The 27,023-nt window shown below is 38.5% G+C and overlaps 1 protein-coding gene across 5 annotated transcripts in view; it reads right to left on the bottom strand.

The window, feature by feature from the left end:
* Window positions 1-6,897: 6,897 nt before the first annotated feature.
* Window positions 6,898-27,023, bottom strand: part of RCOR3 (REST corepressor 3) — a 271,152-nt gene continuing 251,026 nt past the window's right edge. For 4 of the 5 annotated variants that reach the window (XM_053712390.1, XM_053712392.1, XM_053712391.1 and 1 more), the window contains 2 exons: window positions 11,317-11,558; window positions 6,898-11,012 (listed from right to left, as the gene is read on the bottom strand). In XM_053712390.1, the coding sequence (XP_053568365.1) occupies window positions 10,668-11,012; window positions 11,317-11,558 (587 nt within the window). In that variant the 3' untranslated portion in view covers window positions 6,898-10,667. The remainder of the gene's footprint in view (window positions 11,013-11,316; window positions 11,559-27,023) is intronic. The other variant, XM_053712394.1, reaches the window with a different exon arrangement.

The raw sequence follows: 27,023 nt of genomic DNA, 5'->3' as shown, positions 1-27,023 counted from the left end.
GACATATGGGATATACAATCCTACCAGGAGGGACAAAGTTTCCCAAACCTCAAAATGCCTATAAATACACCCCTCACCACACCCATAATTCAGTTTAACGAATAGCCAAGCAGTGGGGTGATAAAGAAAGAAGAAAGAAGAGTGGATCTCCACTCAAGAGTCACTAGAGAGGGAGGGAATAAAATAAAAACAGCCATATGCCGCTGAAAAAATTAGTCCACAACCCAAAAAAAATAAGTTTATTTTCATTTTTGAAAGAAAAAAACTTAAATCAAAAGCAGAAGAATCAAATTGAAACAGCTGCCTGAAGAACTTTTCTACCAAAAACTGCTTCCGAAGAAGCAAATACATTAAAATGGTAGAATTTAGTAAATGTATACAAAGAGGACCAAGTCGCTGCTTTGCAAGTCTGATCAACTGAAGCTTTATTCTTAAAAGCCCACGAAGTGGAGACTGATCTAGTAGAATGAGCAATAATTCTCTGAGGCGGGGCTTGACCCGACTCCAAATAAGCTTGATGAATCAAAAGCTTTAACCAAGAGGCCAAGGAAATAGCAGAGGTCTTCTGACCTTTCCTAGGACCAGAAAATATAACAAATAGACTAGAAGTCTTCCTGAAATCTTTAGTAGCTTCAAAATAATATTTCAAAGCTCTCACCAGTCACCACATCCAAAGAATGTAAGGATCTTTCCAAAGGATTCTTAGGATTAGGACACAAGGAAGAGACAACAATTTCTCTACTAATGTTGTTAGAATTCACAACCTTAGGTAAAAATTCAAATGAAGTCCGCAAAACCGCCGTATCCTGATGAAAAATCAGAAAAGGAGATTCACAAGAAAGAGCAGATAGCTCAGAAACTCTTCTAGCAGAAGAGATGGCCAAAAGGAACAACACTTTCCAAGAAAGTAGTTTAATATCCAAAGAATGCATAGGCTCAAATGGAGGAGCCTGTAAAGCCTTCAGAACCAAATTAAGACTCCAAGGAGGAGAAATTGATTTAATGACAGGCATAATACGAACTAAAGCCTGTACAAAACAGTGTATATCAGGAAGTATAGCAATCTTTCTGTGAAATAAAACAGAAAGAGCGGAGATTTGTCCTTTCAAGGAACTTGCAGACAAACCCTTATTCAAACCATCCTGAAAAAACTGTAAAATTCTAGGAATTCTAAAAGAATGCCAGAAAAATTTATGAGAACACCATGAAATGTAAGTCTTCCAAACTCTATAATAAATCTTTCTAGAGACAGATTTACGAGCTTGTAACATAGTATTAATTACTGAGTCAGAGAAACCTCTATGACTTAGTACTAAGCGTTCAATTTCCATACCTTCAAATTTAATGATTTGAAAGCCTGATGGAAAAAAACGGACCTTGAGATAGTAGGTCTGGCCGTAACGGAAGTGGCCAAGGCGGGCAACTGGACATCCGAACCAGATCCGCATACCAAAACCTGTGTGGCCATGCTGGCACCACCAGCAACACAAAAGATTGTTCCATGATGATTTTGGAAATCACTCTTGGAAGGAGAACTAGAGGCGGGAAGATGTAAGCATGATGATAACACCAAGGAAGTGTCAGCGCATCCAATGCTTCCGCCTGAACATCCCTGGACCTGGACAGGTATCTGGGAAGTTTATTGTTTAGATAAGAGGCCATGAGATCTATCTCTGGAAGACTCCACATCTGAACAATCTGAGAAAACACATCTGGATGGAGAGACCACTCCCCTGGATGTAAAGTCTAGCGGCTGAGATAATCCGCTTCCCAATTGTCTACACCTGGGATATGCACCGCAGAGATTAGACAGGAGCTGGATTCACCCAAACAAGTAATCGAAATACTTCTTTCATAGCTTGGGGACTGTGAGTCCCACCCTGATGATTGACATATGCCACTGTTGTGATATTGTCTGTCTGAAAACAAATGAACGGTTCTCTCTTTAACAGAGGCCAAAACTGAAGAGCTCTGAGAATTGCACGGAGTTCTAAAATATTTATTGGTAATCTTGCCTCTTGAGATTTCCAAACCCCTTGTGCTGTCAGAGATCCCCAAACAGCTCCCCAACCTGAAAGACTCGCATCTGTTGTGATCACAGTCTAGGTTGGCCGAACAAAAGAAGCCCCTTGAACTAAACGATGGTGATCTATCCACCATGTCAGAGAGTGTCGTACATTGGGATTTAAGGATATTAATTGTGATATCTTTGTTTAATCCCTGCACCATTGATTCAGCATACAAAGCTGAAGAGGTCTCATGTGAAAACGAGCAAAGGGGATTGCGTCCGATGCTGCAGTCATGAGACCTAAAACTTCCATGCACATAGCCACTGAAGGGAATGACTGAGACTGAAGGTGCCGGCAGGCTGCAACCAATTTTAAACGTCTCTTGTCTGTTAGAGACAGAGTCATGGACACTCAATCTATCTGGAAGCCTAAAAAGGTGACCCTTGTCTGAGGAATCAAGAAACTCTTTGGTAAATTGATCCTCCAACCATGTTTCCGAAGAAAAAACACTAGTTGATTCGTGTGAGATTCTGCAGAACGTAAAGACTGAGCTAGTACCAAGATATCGTCCAAATAAGGAAACACCGCAATACCCTGTTCTCTGATTACAGAGAGTAGGGCACCCAGAACCTTTGAAAAGATTATTGGAGCTGTTGCTAGGCCAAATGGAAGAGCAACAAATTGGTAATGCTTGTCTAGAAAAGAGAATCTCAGAAACTGATAATGTTCTGGATGAATCGGAATATGAAGGTATGCATCCTGCAAGTCTATTGTGGACATATAATGTCCTTGCTGAATAAAAGGCAGAATAGTCCTTATAGTCACCATCTTGAAAGTTGGTACTCTTACATAACGATTCAAAAATTTCAGATCCAGAACTGGTCTGAATAAATTTTCCTTCTTTGGGACAATGAATAGTTTTGAATAAAACCCCAAACCTTGTTCCAGAAGAGGAACTGGCATGATTACCCCTGAAGACTCCAGGTCTGAAACACACTTCAGGAAAGCCTGAGCTTTTACTGGGATACGTGAGAGAAAAAATCTTCTCACAGGAGGTCTTACTCTGAATCCTATTCGATACCCTTGAGAGACAATGCTCTGAATCCATTGATTTTGAACAGATTTTATCCAAATATCCTTGAAAAACCTTAATCTGCCCCCTACCAGCTGAGCTGGAATGAGGGCCGCACCTTCATGCGGACTTAGGGGCTGACTTTGGTTTCCTAAAAGGCTTGGATTTATTCCAATTTGAGGAAGGCTTCCAATTGGAAGCAGATTCCTTGGGGGAAGGATTGAGTTTTTGTTCCTTATTCTGACGAAAGGAACGAAAACGGTTAGAAGCCTTAGATTTACCCTTAGGTTTTTTATCCTGAGGCAGAAAAACTCCCTTTCCCCCAGTAACAGTTGAAATAATAGAATCCAACTGAGAACCAAATACATTATTACCTTGGAAAGAAAGAGATAGTAATCTAGATTTAGATGTCATATCAGCATTTCAAGATTTAAGCCACAAAGCTCTTCTAGCTAATATAGCTAAAGACATGGATCTAATATCAATTTTGATAATATCAAAAATGGCATCACAAATAAAATGATTAGCATATTGCAGTAAGCGAATAATGCTAGATAAGTCAGAATCCAATTCCTGTTGCGCTTAATTCTCCAACCAGAAAGTTGATGCAGCCGCAACATCAGCCAAAGAAATTGCAGGTCTGAGAAGATGACCTGAATATAAATAGGCCTTCCTTAGATAAGATTCAAGCTTCCTATCTAAAGGATCCTTAAAGGAAGTACTATCTTCCACAGGAATAGTGGTACGTTTAGCAAGAGTAGAAATAGCCCCATCAACTTTGGGGATCTTTTCCCAAAACTCTATAGATTTTGCTGGTAAAGGATACAATTTTTTAAACCTTGAAGAAGGAATAAAAGAAGTACCTGGCTTATTCCATTCCTTAGAAATCATATCAGAAATAGCCTCAGGAATAGGAAAAAAACCCTGGAGAAACTACAGGAGGTTTAAAAACAGCATTTAAACGTTTATTAGACTGAACGTCAAGAGGACTGGTTACCTCAATATCCAAAGTAATTAACACTTCTTTTAATAAAGAACGCATATACTCAATTTTAAATAAATAAGTAGATTTGTCAGTGTCAATGTCTGAGGAAGGATCTTCTGAATCAGATAGATCCTCATCAGAAGAGGATAAATTATTATGTTGTTGGTCATTTGAAATTTCATCAACTAAATGAGAAGTTTTAAAAGACCTTTTACGTTTATTTGAAGGTGGAAATGCAGACAAAGCCTTCAGAATAGAATCAGAAACAAATTCTTTAAAATTTACAGGTATATCATGCACATTAGAAGTTGAAGGAACTGCAACTGTCAATGTACTATTACTGATGGACACATTATCTGCATGTAAAAGTTTATCATGACAACTATTACAAATTACATTCGGCGAGATTATTTCTACAATTTTACAACAAATGCACTTAGCTTTGGTAGAACCGATGTCTGGCAGCAATGTTCCAGCAGAAGCTTCTGAGGCAGGATCAAATTGAGACATCTTTCAAAATGTAAGAGAAAAAACAACATATAAAGCGAAATTATCTATTTCCTTATATGACAGTTTCAGGAATGGGAAAAAATGCAAATAGCATAGCCCTCTGATAGAGAAAAAAGCAAGAGGCAAACATCAATGGGGTATTGAAATAATGAAAACGTTTGGCGCCAAGTATGACGCACAACGTAACTAAACTTTTTTGGTGCCAAAAATAACTGGAAATGACATTCGCGTCACTAATGACGCAACCGTGTGAAAGGTCTCGGCGTCAAGTATGACGCCGGAAATTACGAGCTTGCGTCACAGACGTACTTTTTCGCGCCAAAAAAATTTTTGCGCCAAGAATGATGCAATAAAGTTAAGCATTTGGCGCACCCGCTGACCTAATACCGCCCACAATTTGTAAGTAGTAGTCAATTGAAAAAAAAGACTAAACCCCAGGTAAGAAATAAATTTCATTTTTAAAAGATGTTTATATTCCCCAAATATGAAACTGACAGTCTGCAGAAGGAAATACATGAACCGGACTCATGGCAAATATAAGTACAATACATATATTTAGAACTTTATATAAATGCATAAAGTGCCAAACCATAGCTGAGGTGTCTTAAGTAATAAAAAACATACAGTACTTACCAAAAGACACCCATCCACATATAGCAGATAGCCAAACCAGTACTAAAACAGTTATTAGTAGAGGTAATGGTAAATTGAGAGTATATCGTCGATCTGAAAAGGGAGGTAGAACATGAATCTCTATGACCGATAACAGAGAACCTATGAAAAAGACCCCCGTTAGGGAAATCATCGTATTCAATAAGTGATACTCCCTTCACGTCCCTCTGACATTCGCTGTACTCTGAGAGGAATCGGGCTTCAACAATGCTGAGAAGCGCATATCAACGTAGAAATCTTAGCACAAACTTACTTCACCACCTCCATAGGAGGCAAAGTTTGTAAAACTGAATTGTGGGTGTGGTGAGGGGTGTATTTATAGGCATTTTGAGGTTTGGGAAACTTTGCCCCTCCTGGTAGGATTGTATATCCCATATGTCACTAGCTCATGGACTCTTGCCAATTACATGATAGAAACTTAAATATAAACAGAGCAACAGCCCCACAAAAAAACAACAGGCAACCTCCACACCTCAGCAAGCTCTGCTGAGATGCCTACCTGACCTCCTTGCTGCCGCAAACAAAGCCAGAAAATGATCTGGACCCCCATACAGCCGCACCGGAGAGAACGCTGAACCACCTCTGAGGAGCTATACAACAGAGCTGCAACATCCAGGAACGACAGGAAACAGCTAAAACGGCGCCAAAAATGTCCTTGCTATCTCAGATAATCCCGCCTATTGTGGGCGCGGCCTAACAAACCTCCCGGTAGCCATTATACACAAACAAAAAACATGTACACCAAAGTGAAAACATAATAAACTGAGCCAAACATCCCCAGTGCCTGCAAAACTGCCATACAATAAACCCTTAACCTAGAAGGCTGATTGTATATTTAGACAGAATTAACTGTCAAAGTGCCAAATTCTCCTAAATCAAAACAGGGAAAGAAATAGGCACTTACCTCAAAATTCTGTCCAGCAGCAGGACAGCTCACTTGGTATGAGAGGGGCTTCCTACCTCACATGGACCTGTGGAAAAAAAGAAAAGGCTGAGTAAACTTACTCAAACTTTCAATCCAAGGGCAGCATGAAATTACTTGGGAGGCCCAGTGGGGATTACGGTATACCCCACAAGTTCCCAAATGCTTAAAAGCCACCACTTGCTCTACTGAAGAGACTGGCATGGACTGCAGCTAAACGCCAAAGAAAACCAGAGCAAACTTGCTCTGCTTAAAAAATAAACTCTTGATTGAAGAATCAGACACCTAACTTTATCCCTCCTTGCGACTTATACAAGCAAAGGGAATGACTGGGGATTGCGGGTAGGTTAAGTGGTATTTAACAGCTTTTGCTGTGGTGCTCTTTGCATCCTCCTGCTGGTCAGGATTGATATTCCCAACAGTAATTAAGATGATCCGTGGACTCACCGTGTCATTAGAAAGAAATAAACTTATTCAAGAGACATTTTAAAAACCTAAAAACTTTTTTTTTCGTCAGCCAATTTGCAATTTTCAGCTGCTGCATTATATTATAAAACTTTAAAAATTGCTTTATTCTACAGTTAATAAACACACTGAAATTAAGCTGATGCTTTAGTGTAAATGTATAATTTAATATTTAAAATGTATTATTTCAAAATGAACTGCAGAAAAAGTTCTGCTTCTGGGTGTTTACATTAAACTGGAGACAGGTAACCGAATAACACAATTCCAAGGACACATGTGGTTTATTACAATTATATGAGGACTACACATACAAATTATACCAATGATTTACATAGCATAGAAATATGTATTTAAAGTTTACATGGACTAAACAGTTATTTAAAAAAAAAAAAAGACAACACAAACAATTTACTATTCAAATAGCTTTAAAGGACTGAGAACTTACATACAATACACAAGTGCTTATTTAAAATGTTGATCTTATGATCAAAGTATCAAGAAAATTGACATTTCACAGAGTAATCCCTTACTAAAAATTAGGTAACATATTTAAATGAAGATAAAATACAGAAAAAGGAAGCAATTCTTGTAAGAATACTGCTTGCAACACACATAATTTTTATTTTATGGATTGTATTATTAATTTATGAAAACTCTCAAACTACAGCACCATTACATGTTAAATGAAACACACAAATTACATAGTTTATCACATACTAGACATTTATTTATACTGCTCTTTGCATTGTAATGCAATGATTTACTATTTCAATTATATTTTGTAGCAAAATGATAAAAGACTCATCAAAACATTCACTTAAAGAGACGTACAGTAAAATTTTACCTCCTTTAATGTGTTTCCAATGATTCATTTGTCTTGCTGGAATGTATTAAATTGTTTGTGAACAGCTCATTTACCTTACTTTTTCATTTGAAACAGCTCCTTTTGCTTTTATTTTGTCATTTGAAACAGCTGCTTTTGCCTGTTGAAATCACCACCTATACTGGAAATAGGAATACTGCTATATTCTCTGTAGACAAGCCATGTGAACAGGAGACAATAGCATTAATAAACTTCTCGTATCTGAAATAACTGGTTTTGATTATTGAACCTCCTAAGCCATTATTATAATTTTAATACCTATAAGGCCTTGACTGATAGCAAGAGCGAATCTGCTCTTTCTGAAAGCTCAGCCTGCCTAAACCGGGGCATGTCTTTGTGAACAATAGATAATATTTTCAACAATCAAGACCAGCTATTTCAAATAAAAAACCATGCTGGAACTATCTCATATACATTTAATACTCCACAGCAGGTATAACAAGTCACTTGGAACACGCTGAAACACATTTTACATTACAGTATCCCTTTAACTGCTAGAGGTCTAAAACGTATTTTACAGAAATGTGTTGCAGACCTCTCTAGCAGGTAATGGATTGAAGCATTAACACTGATCACACAGTTTATCTAAGTTTACAGGAGATGCAACTGTTGAGTACATCCTTCATAAGGCATTATATTTAGACAAGCATTGACCTTTCCCCATGCATTCGAAATAAACTTAAACATACAACTCATAATTCTAACTGTTCTTGTTTTATTTTTTATTTATTTTTGTACTTATTTTAACTTTTGTAGTGAATCTGTTTCCAAGGAGCTCTTCACAACAGCCTGCAATAGATAAAATACATTTGGTACATCAAACGTATTTTGTAAATTTTATTTGCATATCACAGTAAACTTTTTTCTATATATTTTTTTTTTAACAATAAAATACCTAGGATATAACTCCATAAAATATTGGCCTTGTAAGATAACAGGTATGGGGGGGGGGGGGGTGAAGTAACACAATTTTAAATGATAAACTAAATACATTTCTTTATATTATTATTATTATTATATGTTGTTGAATTATCACTTTAGTTTTTTTTTTTTTACTCATTGCTTCAACTTAAAATTGAATGTTTTTTTTAAATTTTATTTAAGGCTAAAGCAGAAAATATTTAAGATGGTCATAAATTCTAAATAGACTCTGAAAAATATTTAAAAAATACTTTTCCTTAATGCTGTGCAAAGTATTCTTTCCAGCACCCCATGCTGTGACTAAATAAGAAGAAAGAGGTAAGAAAATGTAATCAAAATGCATTGTAACTATATTACTAGATATTTAGCGGTGTGTATATATATATATATATATATATATATATATATAAAAGCAAAAAACAACGTTATAAAAAGACAATTAAAAAAGGACATTATCCTAAATACATGTTTAATTGGTATCGCTGAAAAAAATTTATCAAAAAAAGGAAACCCAAATATTTTCCAAACAGCCTGTAAATTTGCAACAGTTCAACTACAGCCATATGCCAACTATCAGCAAACAATCTGCAGTAATCATTTTACGCACCTAAACAATTGCCCACTTACCTGTTTTTGTTTTTTTATGAACAAAAATTTTAACTCTGCAGTCAGAGGTTGTAAGAGCACTTTTCAAAAACTAAAATGTCTAAAACAGATCATTGTGATCTACACAAACTAAATCTTAAAAACAAGTCTAGCCCCTTTGAGATAAATAACACAATAAATAAATTATTAAGAGATCAACCCTTTGCAGAAAGAAGTAAATACGATTTTGTTGTTCAATGCATTTAGGTTAATGTAGAGATACTGCTAGTAGTATGGAACCTTTGGTAGTGACGTATTAAATGCTCCACCAGCAAAGATATACTTCACCATAATATATCTAGAACACACTAAATCAATGCTCCACCCTAACAAATGCATACACAGCAATGTGTTGTGCCCACATGAGCATGGTTTTGTGTTTTCCAAATGTGGGTTTAAATCTGTTAAGTTGACAGGACTAATCATCCTATTTAATCATCAAGTCGATGACAACTTTACATGACATATACAGTATGTACAATTGATTTGTATATACATGGCAGGAGAGAAGAAAAACATTTAATGACATCACAGGTAAAAAGATATATTACACTTGCATAAACCTCTTTTTTTTTTCTTTCCATGGTTTTTAGGAGGTATACAAAACAACATTAATATTTTTTAATATGCACTATGAGCAAATGTTTTATTTTTACATACACACACGCGTATATAAAATATATTTGTATGTGTATATAAAGTTACATAATCTATTAAATCGCACTGGGCATCATTTACATCTCCTACAGTTACTCTTTGCTGGTCATTTCAGTCTCTAATGTCTCATGTCTAAAACCATCAACTTTTTACCAATTCTCAGCACTGATCTAAAAAGAACAAATCCCAAAACAAAACAATTCTTCAAACCAGCTGAGCAGAGGCTGAGGTGGGTAAATAGTATAATCAGCTTTCTGTATACTATTAAAAGGTCTTGCAAAGATGATTGACAGAGAAGAGGGTAGCACTGAATTGGGTAACAATTGAATTTTAATACCTACATGATATTATCAGGCATTACTAGTTAACCTACATGATATTAGCAGGCATTACTAGTTAACATACATGATATTATCAGGCATTATTAGTTCACCTACATGATATCAGGCATTACTAGGTAACCTGCATGATATTATCAGGCATTACTAGTTAACATACATGATATTATCAGGCATTCCTCTAGTTATATCATTTTTCACCAGGGGAGTAATTAGGGGTGTTTTACGGTAATGCTACAGTAATGTACTTCAGAACCGGTATTATTTAGTTTGCATCTGTCAGAGATTTATCAAGTTTTGCTATGTAGTAAATATGTTAATGTATTTGCAGTTAACAGCAAATACAGCAGAATAGTACTTTGGTGTACAAAACATTTACTTTTTGAGAACTCTGTATATGTGGCTGCTATTTTCAAGGAAATTTAGAATATGACACACCTATAATATAAATTCTGGAACACTGATTGCCCATGGCTTGTAAGATTAAGAGGTTTACTTGCAATCGGGTTAATAACACCAACTGTCTTATCTCCCAAATATTTATTAAGAAAATTTGATTAATTCTGATAATATGTTTGGTTTTGCTCTTCAGTGCATTGCTGTTTGTGATTCTGTCTGGAACCCAATAAGGGATGGTGGTTGTTGACCAGTACTTGTGGTCACAACAGGCCTTGGGTTTAGACGAGGTGGAATGGAGTTAGCCGGGCGAATGAGTGGTGGTGGAGGCTGGTTCAGTGTGGGCCTCGGCTGAACAAACCGAGCTTGTTGCTGAAGAGGAGGGGGCTGTCGGTGGAGAGCTGGAGCTGCTGGAAGTGTTGGGCGAAGCAGTGGTGGAGGCTGATTTAATGCTGTTGATGAACTTCCTGCTGCTGGAGTGGAAGACTGCGTGGGAGGAGACTGGCCTGTGGGAGGAGCTGTCTGACTGGTCTGTGCCTAAGAGAATAAAAAAAAGAAGCATTTTATAATAGTAAATGTTTGGCTTGCACATACAAACTGAAGCATTTATGTAATTTACAGTAAAAGTAAACAGGCATAACAATACACACATTTTCTTGAAAAATGTAAGTTTTTCACAATTGTGCATTATCAGACAAATATGTGCACAAATTAGAAGCCTAGATGTTACCTGACTAAATGTTATACCGTGGGACACTACCCTTTTATCTACCAAAATAGCAATAACAAAAAAAAAAAAAAAGTAACTTCTGAACTCAGTGCTGTAGATACACAAACACACCTCATCTTCTTCATCAGTGCTTTTTCCTGATGGCACATGAGAAGTGTTTTTTGTGTCATCCCCTAAGGTAGAAGCATCACCATTAGAGGACTGGGTTCCTTGTTCTGCTTCCCATTCCTGCAATACCTCCTCTAAGTTAAACCGACGCCTGTAGTTTACAAAGAAGTTCTTCACTTGACCAACAGTCTTGTTGCCAATTACATCTGCAATAGCTTGAAAATCTTTACCATACTTGCGGACACCTGGAAGGCAAAGTACAATATTCACCAAAGGACGATATTCTTAGTATTCTTTGTACGTCAACAATTGTGCAACATTTTGTTCTCCAACAAATGACATCTGCTATGGCAACACATCTTAGAAATAATGGTTATGGTCTTAGAAAAAAAAAATGGGAAAGAAAACCTTAAAAATTAGATGATCACAATCTGGCATGTATCAAGAATGAGCTCGTTGAGATGGATGATTCAGGTTTAAAATTAAAATTTAAGATCATGTGCTTTTTGAGTAAACAAAAAGATTTAAAACAAGTGTAAAAAAAGATGTGATGGTCTAAAGCAGGTTCAACTTTCAACAAAACGTGTTTGCCCTCAACAGTTCTAAAATTAACTCTTTCAATGTTCGGCCTGTTAAGCCTGGAAGCTTTTCTGCTACATGGACCCTTTATATGTAAACTTACAACACAGGACAGCAAACATGAAATGTCTGAGTGGTGAAATGGCTGGAACATGATAATTATACAGTTTACACTAAAATACTGAATCTGACATCTATATTAAAGCATATAAAATTGCTCTAATATTAAAAACTCACCATATAATTAGGAGGTACAGTGTTATCATGAAGGTTATTTGAATTGCTAAAAAAATAAAAAGTGTACAGTACTATTTACTGCAGGGCTTGACAAATATGAGCCAGTGAGTTATGGTTTATAAAAGTTTACCACCAGCTCTTTTTGTTCATTTTTCATATACAAAAACACTTATCTGGCTCCAAAAAGCTTGATAAAATAAATTGTTAAAGTGACAGTAAAGTCAAAATTAAATGATCATTATTCAGATAGAGCATGCAATTTTAAATAACTTTTCAATTTACCTTTATTATCAGATTTACTTTGTTCTTTTGGTATCCTTTGTTGGGAAACATATCTAGGTAGGCTCAGGAGCAGCAATGCACTACTTGGAGCTAGCTGGTGATTGGTGGTTGCACATATACAGTATCTCACAAAAGTGAGTACACCCCTCCCATTTTTGTAAATATTTTATTATATCTTTTCATGTGACAACACTGAAGAAATGATACTTTGCTACAATGTAAAGTAGTGACTGTACAGCATATATAACAGTGTAAATTTGCTGTCCCCTCAAAATAACTCAACACACAGCCATTAAATGTCTAAACCGTTGGCAACAAAAGTGAGTACACCCCTAAGTGGAAATGTCTTATTGGGCCCAAAGTGTCAATATTTTGTGTGGCCACCATTATTTTCCAGCACTGCCTTAACCCTCTTGGGCATGGAGTTCACCAGAGCTTCACAGGTTGCCACTGGAGTCCTCTTCCACTCCTACATGACAACATCACGGAGCTGGTGGATGTAAGAGATCTTACGCTCCCCAACCTTCCATTTTGAGGAAGCCCCACAGATGCTCAATAGGGATTAGGTCTGGAGACATGCTTGGCCAGTCATTATTATTATTATTATCGGTTATTTGTAGAGAGCCAACAGATATCGCAGCGCATCACCTTTACCCTCAGCTTCTTTAGCAAGGCAGTGGTCATTTTGGAGGTGTGTTTGGGGTCGTTATGTTGGAATAATCACCTATGGCCCAGTCTCCGAAAGGAGGGGATCATGCTCTGCTTCAGTATGTCCCTCAATGAACTGTAGCTCCCCAGTGCTGGCAGCACTCATGCAGGCCCAGACCATGACCCTCCCACCACCATGCTTGACTGTAGGTAAGACACACTTGTCTTTGTACTCCTCACGTGGTTGCCGCCACACACGCTTGTCACCATCTGAACCAAATAAGTTTCTTGGTCTCATCAGACCACAGGACATGGTTCCAGTAATCCATGTCTTTAGTCTGCTTGTCTCCAGCAAACTGTTTGCAGGCTTTCTTGTGCATCATCTTTAGAAGAGGCTTCCTTTTGGGACGACAGCCATGCAGACCAATTTGATGCAGTGTGTGGCGTATGGTGTGAGCACTGACAGGCTGACCCCCCCACCCCTTCAACCTCTGCAGCAATGCTGGCAGCACTCATACGTCTATTTCCCAAAGACAACCTCTGGATATGATGCTGACCAAGCTTGGTCGACCATGGCGAGGCCTGTTCTGAGTGGAACCTGTCCTGTGAAACCGCTGTATGGTTTTGCCCGCCATGCTGCAGCTCAGTTTTAGGGTCTTGGCAATCTTCTTATAGCCTAGGCCATCTTTATGTAGATCAATAATTCTTTGTTTCAGAGTTCTTTGTCATGAGGTGCCATGTTGAATTTCCAGTGACCAGTATGAGAGAGTGTGAGAGCGATAACACCACATTAAATACACCTGCTCCCCATTCACACCTAAGACCTTGCTACATTAACGAGTTGCAGACACCGGGGAGGGAAAATGGCTAATTTGGCCCAATTTGGACATTTCCACTTGGGGTATACCTGTACTCACTTTTGTTGCCAACGGTTTAGACATTAATGACTGTGTGTTAAGTTATTTTGAGGGGACAGCAAATTTACACTGTTATACAGGCTGTACACTCACTACTTTACGTTGTAGCAACATGTCATTTCTCAAACAAACCCCACACAGTGTTTCACCCTTACAAACAAACCCCACTCAGTGTCCCACCCTTACAAAGAAACCCTACACAGTGTCCCACCCTTACAAAGAAACCCCACAGTGTCCCACCCTTACAAACAAACCCCAAAGTGTCCCACCCTTACAAACAAACCCCACACAGTGTTTCACCCTTACAAACAAACCCCACTCAGTGTTTCACCCTTACAAACAAACCCCACACAGTGTCCCACCCTTACAAACAAACCCCACACAGTGTCCCACCCTTACAAACAAACCCAACAGTGTCCCACCCTTACAAACAAACCCCACACAGTGTTTCACCCTTACAAACAAACCCCACACAGTGTCCCACCCTTACAAACAAACCCCACACAGTGTCCCACCCTTACAAACAAACCCAACACAGTGTTTCACCCTTACAAACAAACCCAACAGTGTGCCACCCTTACAAACAAACCCAACACAGTGCCACACCCTTACAAACAAACCCTACACAGTGTCCCGCCCTTACAAAGAAACCCCACACAGTGTCCCACCCTTACAAATAAACCCCACAGTGTCCCACCCTTACAAACAAACCCCACACAGTGTCCCACCCTTACAAACAAACCCCACAGTGTGCCACCCTTACAAACAAACCCCACACAGTGTCCCACCCTTACAAACACCACAGTGTCCCACCCTTACAAAGAAACCCCAAACAGTGTCCCACCTTTACAAACAAATCACACACACTGTCCCACCTTTACAAACCAACCCAACACAGTGTCCCACCCTTACAAACCAACCACACACAGTGTCCCACCTTTACAAACCAACCACACAGTGTCCCACCCTTACAAACAAACCCCACACACAGTGTCCCACCCTTACAAACCCCACACACAGTGTCCCACCATTACAAACAAACCCCACACACTGCCCCACCTTTACAAACAAACCCCAAACTGTGTCCCACCCTTACAAACAAACCCCACAGTGTCCCACCCTTACAAAGAAACCCCACACAGTGTCCCACCCTTACAAACACCACAGTGTCCCACCCTTACAAACACCACAGTGTCCCACCCTTACAAAGAAACCCCAAACAGTTTCCCACCCTTACAAACAAATCACACACACTGTCCCACCTTTACAAACCAACCCAACACAGTGTCCCACCCTTACAAACCAACCACACACAGTGTCCCACCTTTACAAACCCCACACACAGTGTTCCACCCTTACAAACCAACCCCACACAGTGTCCCACCCTTACAAACCAACCCTAGTGTCCCACCCTTACAAACAAACCCCACACACAGTGTCCCACCCTTACAAACAAACCTCACACGCAGTGTCCCACCCTTACAAACCCCACACACAGTGTCCCACCATTACAAACAAACCCCACACACTGCCCCACCTTTACAAACAAACCCCAAACTGTGTCCCACCCTTACAAACAAACCCCACACAATGTCCCATCCGTATGAACACAGTTTCCTACCCTATCAAACAAACACAAACCCTACACACACTCTGCCACCCGTATGCACAAACACTCAACAGCTTTCCCATTATTACACACACACTCAAGCACCTATCACAAGTCTCTCTATATACACACATTCATGCCCCTGGTAGTCTCCCACAATTATATACAATCTTCCAGGTACTATCCCAAACTGAGCTGTGTGATATTTTTGTTCTGTGCTAAATTTTCTTGATTTTTTTTTTATATATATATATATATATATATATATATATATATATATATATATATATATATGTGTGTGTATATGTATATAAACACACACATATAAATGCTGATTTAGGAAACTCCTAAGCGTGTATAGTTCCATGGATGAAGACCATTTGTAGAACTTTTTATTCCTTATGGCGTTTACGTTTAGGAACTACATTTGTGTTTAGTATCCCCTTAAAGGGACAGCCTACTCCTAAAAAGATTTTCCTATGCATTCCCCAGCCTTTCCCCAGCCTTTCCTATGCATTCCCCAGCTTTGCACAACCAACATTGTTACATTAATATACTTTATAACTACTAAACCTTTGAATTTATGCCTGTTTCTAAGCCACTGCAGACCGCCTCTCATCTCATGCATTTTTATTAGCTTTTCACAGCAAGACACTGCTAATTCATGTGTTCCAAATAGATAACATGCTCACTCCCGTGGACTTGTGCAGGACCCAGCACTAATTGGCTAAAATGCAAGTCTGTAAATAGCCCTGAGATAAGGGGGCAGTCTGCAGAGGCTTAGATACAAGGTACTCAAAGAGGTAAAATGTATATAAATATAGTAGTGTTGGATGTGCAAAACTGGGGAATGAGTAATAAAGGGATTATCTATCTTTTTAAACAAACATTTTGGAGTAGACTATCCATTTAAGTTTTAAGGAGGCCTGTGATTTGTTGCACATGTGTGGGCTGAGCTAGCTATTGAGCTAAATTGAGTTTTTTATTACAAGTAACCAATATTTACCACATCAATGGAAACTAGGCCTTAGTTAGCGGAGGCAATCTAGACTTGCTACCTGAGGCGACAAGGCTAATTACTGTCATTTTGATAGTTTAACTTGCACTGTTTTGCAGTTATCTGATCATTGGAGTCATAAATGTAAACACGGTTAGATTTCTGAAAATCGGCATTGTGCACTTTTAATTAATCAAAACTTAAACACAGTCTTCAGAGATTAAAACATGAAAAAACAGAATTTATGTTTACCTGATAAATTACTTTCTCCAACGGTGTGTCCGGTCCACGGCGTCATCCTTACTTGTGGGATATTCTCTTCCCCAACAGGAAATGGCAAAGAGCCCAGCAAAGCTGGTCACATGATCCCTCCTAGGCTCCGCCTTCCCCAGTCATTCGACCGACGTAAAGGAGGAATATTTGCATAGGAGAAATCATATGATACCGTGGTGACTGTAGTTAAAGAAAATAAATCTTCAGACCTGATTAAAAAACCAGGGCGGGCCGTGGACCGGACACACCGTTGGAGAAAGTAATTTATCAGGTAAACATAAATTCTGTTTTCTCCAACATAGGTGTGTCCGGTCCACGGCGTCATCCTTACTTGTGGGAACCAATACCAAAGCTTTAGGACACGGATGATGGGAGGGAGCAAATCAGGTCACCTAGATGGAAGGCACCACGGTTTGCAAAACCTTTCTCCCAAAAATAGCCTCAGAAGAAGCAAAAGTATCAAATTTGTAAAATTTGGTAAAAGTGTGCAGTGAAGACCAAGTCGCTGCCTTACATATCTGATCAACAGAAGCCTCGTTCTTAAAGGCCCATGTGGAAGCCACGGCCCTAGTGGAATGAGCTGTGATTCTTTCAGGAGGCTGCCGTCCGGCAGTCTCATAAGCCAATCTGATGATGCTTTTAAGCCAAAAAGATAGAGAGGTAGAAGTTGCTTTTTGACCTCTCCTTTTACCAGAATAAACAACAAACAAGGAAGATGTTTGTCTGAAATCCTTTGTAGCATCTAAATAGAATTTTAGAGCACGGACAACGTCCAAATTGTGTAACAAACGTTCCTTCTATGAAACTGGATTCGGACACAAAGAAGGTACAACTATCTCCTGGTTAATATTTTTGTTGGAAACAACCTTCGGAAGAAAACCAGGCTCAGTACGTAAAAACCACCTTATCTGCATGGACCAGATAGGGCGGAGAACACTGCAGAGCAGATAACTCAGAAACTCTTCTAGCAGAAGAAATTGCAACCTAAAACAAAACTTTCCAAGATAATAACTTAATATCTATGGAATGTAAGGGTTCAAACGGAACCCCTTGAAGAACTGAAAGAACTAGATTAAGACTCCAGGGAAGAGTCAAAGGTCTGTAAACAGGCTTGATTCTAACCAGAGCCTGAACAAACGCTTAAACGTCTGGCACAGCTGCCAGCCTTTTGTGAAGTAAAACAGATAAAGCAGAGATCTGTCCCTTCAGAGAACTCGCAGAAAATCCTTTCTCCAAGCCTTCTTGTAGAAAGGAAAGAATCTTAGGAATTTTTATCTTGTTCCATGGGAATCCTTTAGATTCACACCAACAGATATATTTTTTCCATATATTATGGTAAATTTTTCTAGTTACAGGCTTTCTAGCCTGAATAAGAGTATCTACTACAGAATCTGAAAACCCACGCTTTGATAAAATCAAGCGTTCAAACTCCAAGCAGTCAGTTGGAGGAAAACCAGATTCGGATGTTCAAATGGACCCTGAATAAGAAGGTCCTGTCTCAAAGGTAGCTTCCATGGTGGAGCCGATGACACATTCACCAGGTCTGCATACCAAGTCCTGCGTGGCCACACAGGAACTATCAAGGTCACCGAAGCCCTCTCCAGATTGATCCTGGCTACCAGCCTGGGAATGAGAGGAAACGGTGGGAATACATAAGCTAGGTTGAAGATCCAAGGTGCTACTATTGTATCCAATAGAGTCGGCTTGGGATCCCTGGATTTGGACCCGTAACAAGGGACCATGAAGTTCTGACGAGAGGCCATCAGAACCAAGTCTGGAATGCCCCATAATTGAGTTATTTGGGCAAAGATTTCCAGATGGAGTTCCCACTCCCCCGGATGCTCCTCCATCGCCAGGGAACTCCTTGTTACCCCCTGATGGTTGATATATGTAACAGTCGTCATGATGACTGATTGAAACCTTATGAATTTGGCCTTTGCTAGTCTAGGCCAAGCCTTGAGAGCATTGAATATCGCTCTCAGTTCCATTATGTTTATAGGGAGAAGAGAGTCTTCCCGAAACCATAGACCCTGAGTTTTCAGGGGTTCCCAGACCGCGCCCCAGCCCACCAGACTGGCGTCGGTCGTGACAATGACCTATTCTGGTCTGCGGAAGCTCATTCCCTGTGACAGGTTGTCCAGGGTCAGCCACCAACGGAGTGAATCTCTGGTTATTTGATCTACTTGTATCGTCGGAGACAAGACTGTATAATCCCCATTCCACTGTCTGAGCATGCCCAGGTGCAATGGTCTTAGATGAATTCGTGCAAAAGGAACTATGTCCATTGCCGCGACCATCAACCCTATTACTTCCATGGACTGCGCTATGGAAGGAATAAGAACAGAATGAAGTACCTGACAAGAGCTTAGAAGTTTTGATTTTCTGGCCTCTGTCAGAAAAACCTTCATTTCTAAGGAAACTATTATTGTTCCCAAGAAGGGAACTCTTGTTGACGGGGACAGAGAACTTTTTTCTATGTTCACTTTCCACCTGTGAGATCTGAGAAAGGCTAGGACAATGTCCGTATGAGCCCTTGCTTTTGACAGAGACGACACCTGAATCAGGATGTCGTCCAAGTAAGGTACGACTGCAATGCCCCTTGGTCTTAGCACCGCTAGAAGGGACCCTAGTACCCTTGTGAAAATCCTTGGAGCAGTGGCTAATCCGAATGGAAGTGCCACAGGTAATGCTTGTCCAGAAAGGCGAACCTTAGGAACCGAAAATGTTCCTTGTGGATAGGAATACGTAGGTACGCATCCTTCAAGTCCACCGTGGTCATGAATTGACCTTCCTGGATGGTAGAAAGGATCGTTCGAATGGTTTCCATTTTGAATGATGAAACCCTTAGAAACTTGTTTAGAATCTTGAGATCTAAAATAGGTCTGAATGTTCCCTCTTATTTGGGAATTATGAACAGGTTGGAGTAAAAACCCATCCCTTGTTCTCCTAATGGAACAGGATGAATCACTCCCATGCTTAACAGGTCTTCTACACAGTGTAAGAATGCCTGTTCGAAGATAATTGAGACCCGTGGAACCTTCCCCTTGGGAGTAGTTCCCTGAATTCCAGGAGATAACCTTGAGAAACTATTTCTAGCGCCCAAGGATCCTGAACATCTCTTGCCCCAACCTGAGCAAAGAGAGAAAGTCTGCCCCCCACCAGATCCTTCCCAGATCGGGGGCCAACACTTCATGCTGTTTTGGTAGCAGTGGCAGGTGACTTGGCCTGCTTACCCTTGTTCCAGCCTTGCATCGGCCTCCAGGCTGGCTTGGTTTGAGAAGTATTACCCTCTTGCTTAGAGGGTGTAGAATTTGAGGCTGGTCCGTTTCTGCGAAAGGGACGAAAATTTGGCTTATTTTTAGCCTTAAAAGACCTATCCTGTGGGAGGGCGTGGCCCTTTCCCCCAGTGATGTCTGAAATAATCTCTTTCAAGTCAGGGCCAAACAGTGTTTTACCCTTGAAAGGGATGTTAAGCAAAAGCGCTCTGTGCGCCACGATAGCAAACCCTGAATTATTCGCCGCTAATCTAGCTAATTGCAAAGCGGCATCTAAAATAAAAAAGAGTTAGCCAATTTAAGAGCTTGAACTCTGTCCAAAACCTCCTCGTACGAAGATTCTTTATTAAGCGACTTTTCTAGTTCTTCGAACCAGAAACACGCAGCTGTAGTGACAGGAACAATGCATGAAATTGGTTGTAGAAGGTAACCTTGCTGAACAAACATCTTTTTAAGCAAACCCTCTAACCTTTAATCCATAGGATCTTGAAAGCACAACTATCTTCTATAGGAATAGAAGTGCGTTTGTTTAGAGTAGAAACCGCCCCCTCGACCTTGGGGACTGTATGCTATAAGTCCTTTCTGGGGTCGACTATAGGAAACTAATTTCTTAAATATAGGGGGAGGACAAAGGGTATGCCGGGCCTTTCCCACTCCTTATTTACTATGTCCGCCACCCGCTTGGGTATAGGAAAAACATCGGGGGGCACCGGAACCTCTAGGAACTTGTCCATCTTACCTAATTTCTCTGGAATGACCAAATTGTCACAATCATCCAGAGTAGATAATACCTCCTTAAGTAGTGCGTGGAGATGTTGAAATTTAAATTTAAAAGTTACAATATCAGGTTCTGCTTGTTGAGAAATTTTCCCTGAATCTGAAATTTCTCCCTCAGACAAAACCTCCCTCCTGGCCCCTTCAGATAGGTGTGAGGGTATGTCAGAAAAGATATCATCAGCGTCCTCTTGCTCCTCAGTGTTTAAAACAGAGCAATCACGCTTTCTCTGATAAGTAGGCATTTTGGAAAAAAATGCATGCAATAGAATTATCCATTACAGCCATTAATTGTTGTATGGTAATAAGTATTGGCGCACTAGATGTACTAGGGGCCTCTTGTGTGGGCAAAACTGGTGTAGACACAGAAGGGGATGATGCAGTACCATGCTTACTCCCCTCATTAGAGGAATCATCTTGGGCAATATCATATCTATGGCATTATTATCCCTACTTTGTTTGGACATTATGACACAAATATATCACATATATTTAAAAGGGGGGTACATTGGCTTTCATACATATAGAACATCATTATCTGATGGTTCAGACATGTTAAACAGGTTTAAACTTGTTAACAAAGCACAAAAAACGTTTTACAATAAAACCGTTACTGTCCCTTTAAATTTTAAACTGAACACACTTTATTACTGAATATGTGAAAAAGTATGAAGGAATTGTTCAAATTTCACCAAAATTTCACCACAGTAACTTAAAGCCTTAAAAGTATTGCACACCAAATTTGAAAGCTTTAACCCTTAAAATAACGGAACCGGAGCCGTTTTTACATTTAACCCCTATACAGTCCCAGGTATCTGCTTTGCTGAGACCCAACCAAGCCCAGAGGGGAATACGATACCAAATGATGCCTTCTATAAGCTTTTTCAGTGGTTCTTAGCTCCTCACACATGCATCTGCATGCCATGCTTTCCAAAAACAACTGCGCATTAGAGGCGCGAAAATGAGGCTCTGTCTATGACTAGAAAAGGCCCCCAGTGAAAAAGGTGTCCAATACAGTGCCTGCCGTTTTTATTAAAACAATCCCCAAGATTTAACAACTATTAAAAGTAATAATCTGCCAAATATACTTAGTAAAGTAATCGTTTTAGCCCAGAAAAATGTCTACCAGTTTTTTAAGCCCTAATGAAGCCCTTTATTCTTTTACTTAAACAAAGAAAATGGCTTACCGGTTCCCATAGGGAAAATGACAGCTTCCAGCATTACCGAGTCTTGTTAGAAATGTGTCATACCTCAAGCAGCAAAAGTCTGCTCACTGTTTCCCCCAACTGAAGTTAATTCCTCTCAACAGTCCTGTGTGGAAACAGCCATCGATTTTAGTAACGGTTGCTAAAATCATTTTCCTCTTACAAACAGAAATCTTCATCTCTATCCTGTTTCAGAGTAAATAGTACATACCAGCACTATTTTAAAATAACAAACTCTTGATTGAAGAATAAAAACTACATTTAAACACCAAAAAACTCTAAGCCATCTCCGTGGAGATGTTGCCTGTACAACGGCAAAGAGAATGACTGGGGAAGGCGGAGCCTAGGAGGGATCATGTGACCAGCTTTGCTGGGCTCTTTGCCATTTCCTGTTGGGGAAGAGAATATCCCACAAGTAAGGATGACGCCGTGGACCGGACACACCTATGTTGGAGAAAAGGCCAAAATAAATTAAGAATATTGCAATGCCTGTTTACTACATACTTTCTCTTACAATCCTTAAGTATTTAATGTCTCTTTAAGAACACACATCACATGCTCTCAAGAGATAAGCACATTCTTATTTACCAACTTTGACTTTCTACCATTTCCTGTTCAAAAAACACTGAAAATCTGTAAAAGGGAATTTACCTTGTCAAAATGAAGAGCACTGATATTTGAAGCAAATTCCTGGACAAGTATTTGAATAGACAAGGACATGTTGTGGAATGTTATATTACCTAACGTGTACCATTAGGAGATATATATCTAAAGGTGGTAAATGGGGTTCCTAAGCCCTGATAACATTGTTTTACCTCAGTTATGTAGACAACTTGGTTGTGCAGTTCAATGTGTGGCAGCTTCCAAGTGAATCAACACTCAACAGGACTTGTGTTGTGTAACTAGAACATAATCCTCTATTAGATCCTTAAAAAATATACACAACTCTAATACGGGTGGTAAAAGCAAAAGTAGAAGAAAATCATGGGACAAGACTAAACGCATGTGCACTTGATCATTGCTAGCTGGAACTGTCATCTGTGCCGATTTATACAAATAATTTAAAGCCATAGTAAACTTACTTATGTACAATACAATTTCATATTCTAAACCCATTACAGAAAATGTTTATTGTGACCTGTTGCTAATATGCTGTGCTAGCTATGGGATTAAGAAAATATATACATGTTCGGTATATGTTTGCTTGTTTTAACTACAATTCTCTCCATTACAATATTTAAAAAAATATGCCAGAACTTATGGGGAGGGGGAAATTGCTGAGAAAAAAAATGTCTATATTTATAGCCAATTTCTGGACAGATATTTTCATGTATAAAAACCAATTCTATATCTTTATTTTGCTTAAGGTGTGTACCTTTAGAAAACACAGTTTTTATGAAGGTGAAGTATGTGGAATTTTGCCTTGGAAATATGTGGAACAGTTTGACCTTGAAAAACAGAAAATCCCTATAACTTGGTCAACATTTTGCACTCTTAATAATTGCTCCTAAAATTATACCTATATGTGAAACTGGGTTTCAGAGGAACTACGACTTTTTAAAAAAATAATTTACTTTCAGTAAAATGATTTAATATATATATATAAAAAAAATATTGTATAGTATGGAATTTTTGTCATACTGCACCATTACTTACTCCCAAAACAACAATAAAATGAAAGGCATTATTTGCTGGTGAAAAAAAAAATATTGTTACTGCGTATATGTATATCAATACATAGGAATGAAGTCCAAACCTATACATAGCAAAATTATAGAAATCTGTTGACTTCCAGTGGAAAAAAGAATTGATAAAACTGTTGGCAATGAAAAGGATAACTGTAAGGCTACAATTGTGTTACACATTTTCACTTGAAGTATTGCCATGGCAATTGGCACTATTGCTCAAAGAAACTAGTCAATCTACTAATGCATTGAAAGTTATTACTCCTTGCATGTAACTATGAGGTTGATCATATTCGATCGGTAAATTTGTTTTTGGTTCAAAAAGGGCCCTTTTTGTTTAACGTGGCTGTTTTTGGATCTCTGATAAAACCCCTATTTTTAACATGGAACTGAAATCTCTCTGTAATCACAATCTATTCTCTCCAAATTTTTCAACAGGTTTTCAAAACCATTTTAAAATGATCTAATTTGACACTTGAAGGCACTTGATAAAGTTACAAAATGGCCTTTTTGACATCTTTGGAAATCACACTTTGGAAGCATTTACTATGTTGAACATGTGCAAGACACATGTCACAGGTGGCATTTTAGGGGTGTATTTGCATGTACAGTCTAGATTTATAAAATCTCTATTCATCACTATTGTATAGGCTGTCTGCAGTGGGCAGGGCACACATTTACAGACATATATGTTTATTTGCATGAATTAAAATAGCATGTAGCAATCACTTTCTGTTAATCTTTGTTTCTAATTCCCACATGCATTGTTGCGATTTTCACTTTCAGTACAGGCAATTTTTTAAATGGGTAAATAGATATCTCCAGCGCCAGATACGACTCCACAGGCTTTTCCTAAAAGCGAGATCTCTCAACCAGATCTCAAAAAGTAGAATCAAATAGTAGGCGGTGGACAAAAGTTTATTGAACAATATATTAAAAAACTCTATGGTACAGTTAAAAATAAAATTGATATAAAACAAAAAATATAATAACATAGATTAAACAATATCCCACAGTAATTGGACCAGATCTATCCATGCTAAAATGTAATTACATTTATACAAAGATATATCCTATATTAATCCCTTGTGAGGGTGGACAGTAGCACAGGCTCCTTTAGGGACCGGAATTGATTTAAAGTTGAATAAACTTTGTCTAACCCTTATAAATCCTCCCTTCATCTTACTAGTCCCCCTTTATTCAAGGAGCTACCACTAGCACTTTTCCACCGCTTACTATTTGAATTTTTTTAAATGGGCTTTCCAACAGGATTGCACTGTTAAACAATATGAATGTTATTTGTATATTGGCATGATAGCTATACTGGGCATGTCTGTTCAATGATTATATTGACACAATATTTAAAAAAAAAAAAAAAATATATATATATATTTTTTTTTTTTTAAATTTCAATTTTTATATTTTTAAGAGAACCGTTTTCCGATTTGGCAAGATATACATCTGAAATCAAGAAGAAGACAACTACAGGTTTCTGTTACAAGGAAGTGCTTGTAACTTAGCTTCTAAAACTTGGTTTTAACAGTTCTCACACTGTAAACCACACAAAGGTGCGTTCTTTCAAAATTTCCTAAGAAAACCCCTTAACATTCAAAGCCCCCAATACTTTTAAATTATTAAAGTGTCAATATAATTACTAAGCAAACATGCTCGGGATACCCATCATACCTATATACAAAGAGAATTCATATTGTTCAACAGTTTTCAGGATGGATTTGGATTACAATAGGTTAAATCTTGCACATGTTTAGGAGTATTTCCCTTACACACTGTAGAAAGAGGATAATTCAGATGAACTGTACTGTAACCTCAAAAAGGTGTGAACTTTGTTTCAGCATGTTATTTTATCACTAGTGACCCTGCAACTCTATGGGCTAGATTACAAGTGGAGCGGTATTTATCGCTCCTGTTCAAGTGCTAATACCGCTAAAAGTAAACTTGTAATGCATGTGGGTTAGCACACATTACTAGTTGAAAGTAAAACGTTAGTACGCAAGAGAAACCCAATGTTCAGATAGCGCGACTGTGTTAACTTTCTTTTCACCATAGACTTCAATGGAGCACATACTTAAAATACAAAACAAAAAAAAAACTAAACACTTTTCGCTAACCCACCCAAATTTGAGCAAGTGCACTAAACCTGAAGGTAGTTATGCATATTTTAAATTCACGTTTATTTTTAAATATATATATATATATATATATATATATATATATATATATATATATATATATATATATATAAACCAGGGGTGGAAAAATATCACTATTGTTTACTGGTCAGGGTTAAAAGCTACTAGCCCAGAGGGAAAAGTTACTAGTCGTCTGCTGCAAAGTCGTCTGGGACTAGTGGACCAATAGAAATTTCAAGCCATGTATGTATGTCTGTGTGTAATGTAATATATATATATATATATATATATATATATATATATAAAGTAGAATACAACTGCAACGAGTGAAGTTGTAAGCTTTCTGGTATGGGGTTGCGCAAAACTAGTTTGATCTGCAACCAATATTTGAGCTTAAAATGTTTTTAATTTTGTATGAATAAACAAAGGATATCCTATATGAGTGTTATACAAGATATTCTGATTGTATTAAGGAGAAAGGTACAAAGTCTGCTGTGGATTTGGTTTTCAGTGAGCGGGAGAACCCTTTCTAGGTAATCCCTAAAATAAATGCTAAAAGGAAAGTACTGAAAAAAATCCAGCGCCTAAAGAACAATCCCCCTTAAAAGATAAATACATTCAAATATAATTAGTTGATGTGTATACATACCATAATTCACTAATATAAATGACCTCTAGTAGTTGTCACATTCGTAACACAGTAAAGATAACAATGGGTAATCAACAGAGTCCCAAATGGAGAGAAAGAAAAATAATGAGTCCCAGAGAAGAAACTTTGAAGTACGTATCCTATTGTGGCTTATATGTAGTACGTATCCTATTGTAGCTTATATACTGTACTTACTGGACACTACCCCAATCGTATGAGGTAAGTGATAAGCGAGATTAAGCCAATAATGACGTCAGGGCTTTGTGATCCAATGGTGAAAGAGATTTCGGCTTCACAATCCCTGCAGACGCTTCTTGCCTACTTCTGGTAAATGGCTCATCACCTATTCATGCACAGTCCTCGTGCACAGGAAGTCCTCTCCGTAGATTATTAATCATATATTTGAAAGAAGAGTCATTTATATTAGTGA

This window comes from Bombina bombina, chromosome 4, assembly GCF_027579735.1.
Source record: "Bombina bombina isolate aBomBom1 chromosome 4, aBomBom1.pri, whole genome shotgun sequence".
NCBI classification, from domain to species: domain Eukaryota; kingdom Metazoa; phylum Chordata; class Amphibia; order Anura; family Bombinatoridae; genus Bombina; species Bombina bombina.
This window is presented reverse-complemented; position numbering and strand designations above follow the sequence as displayed.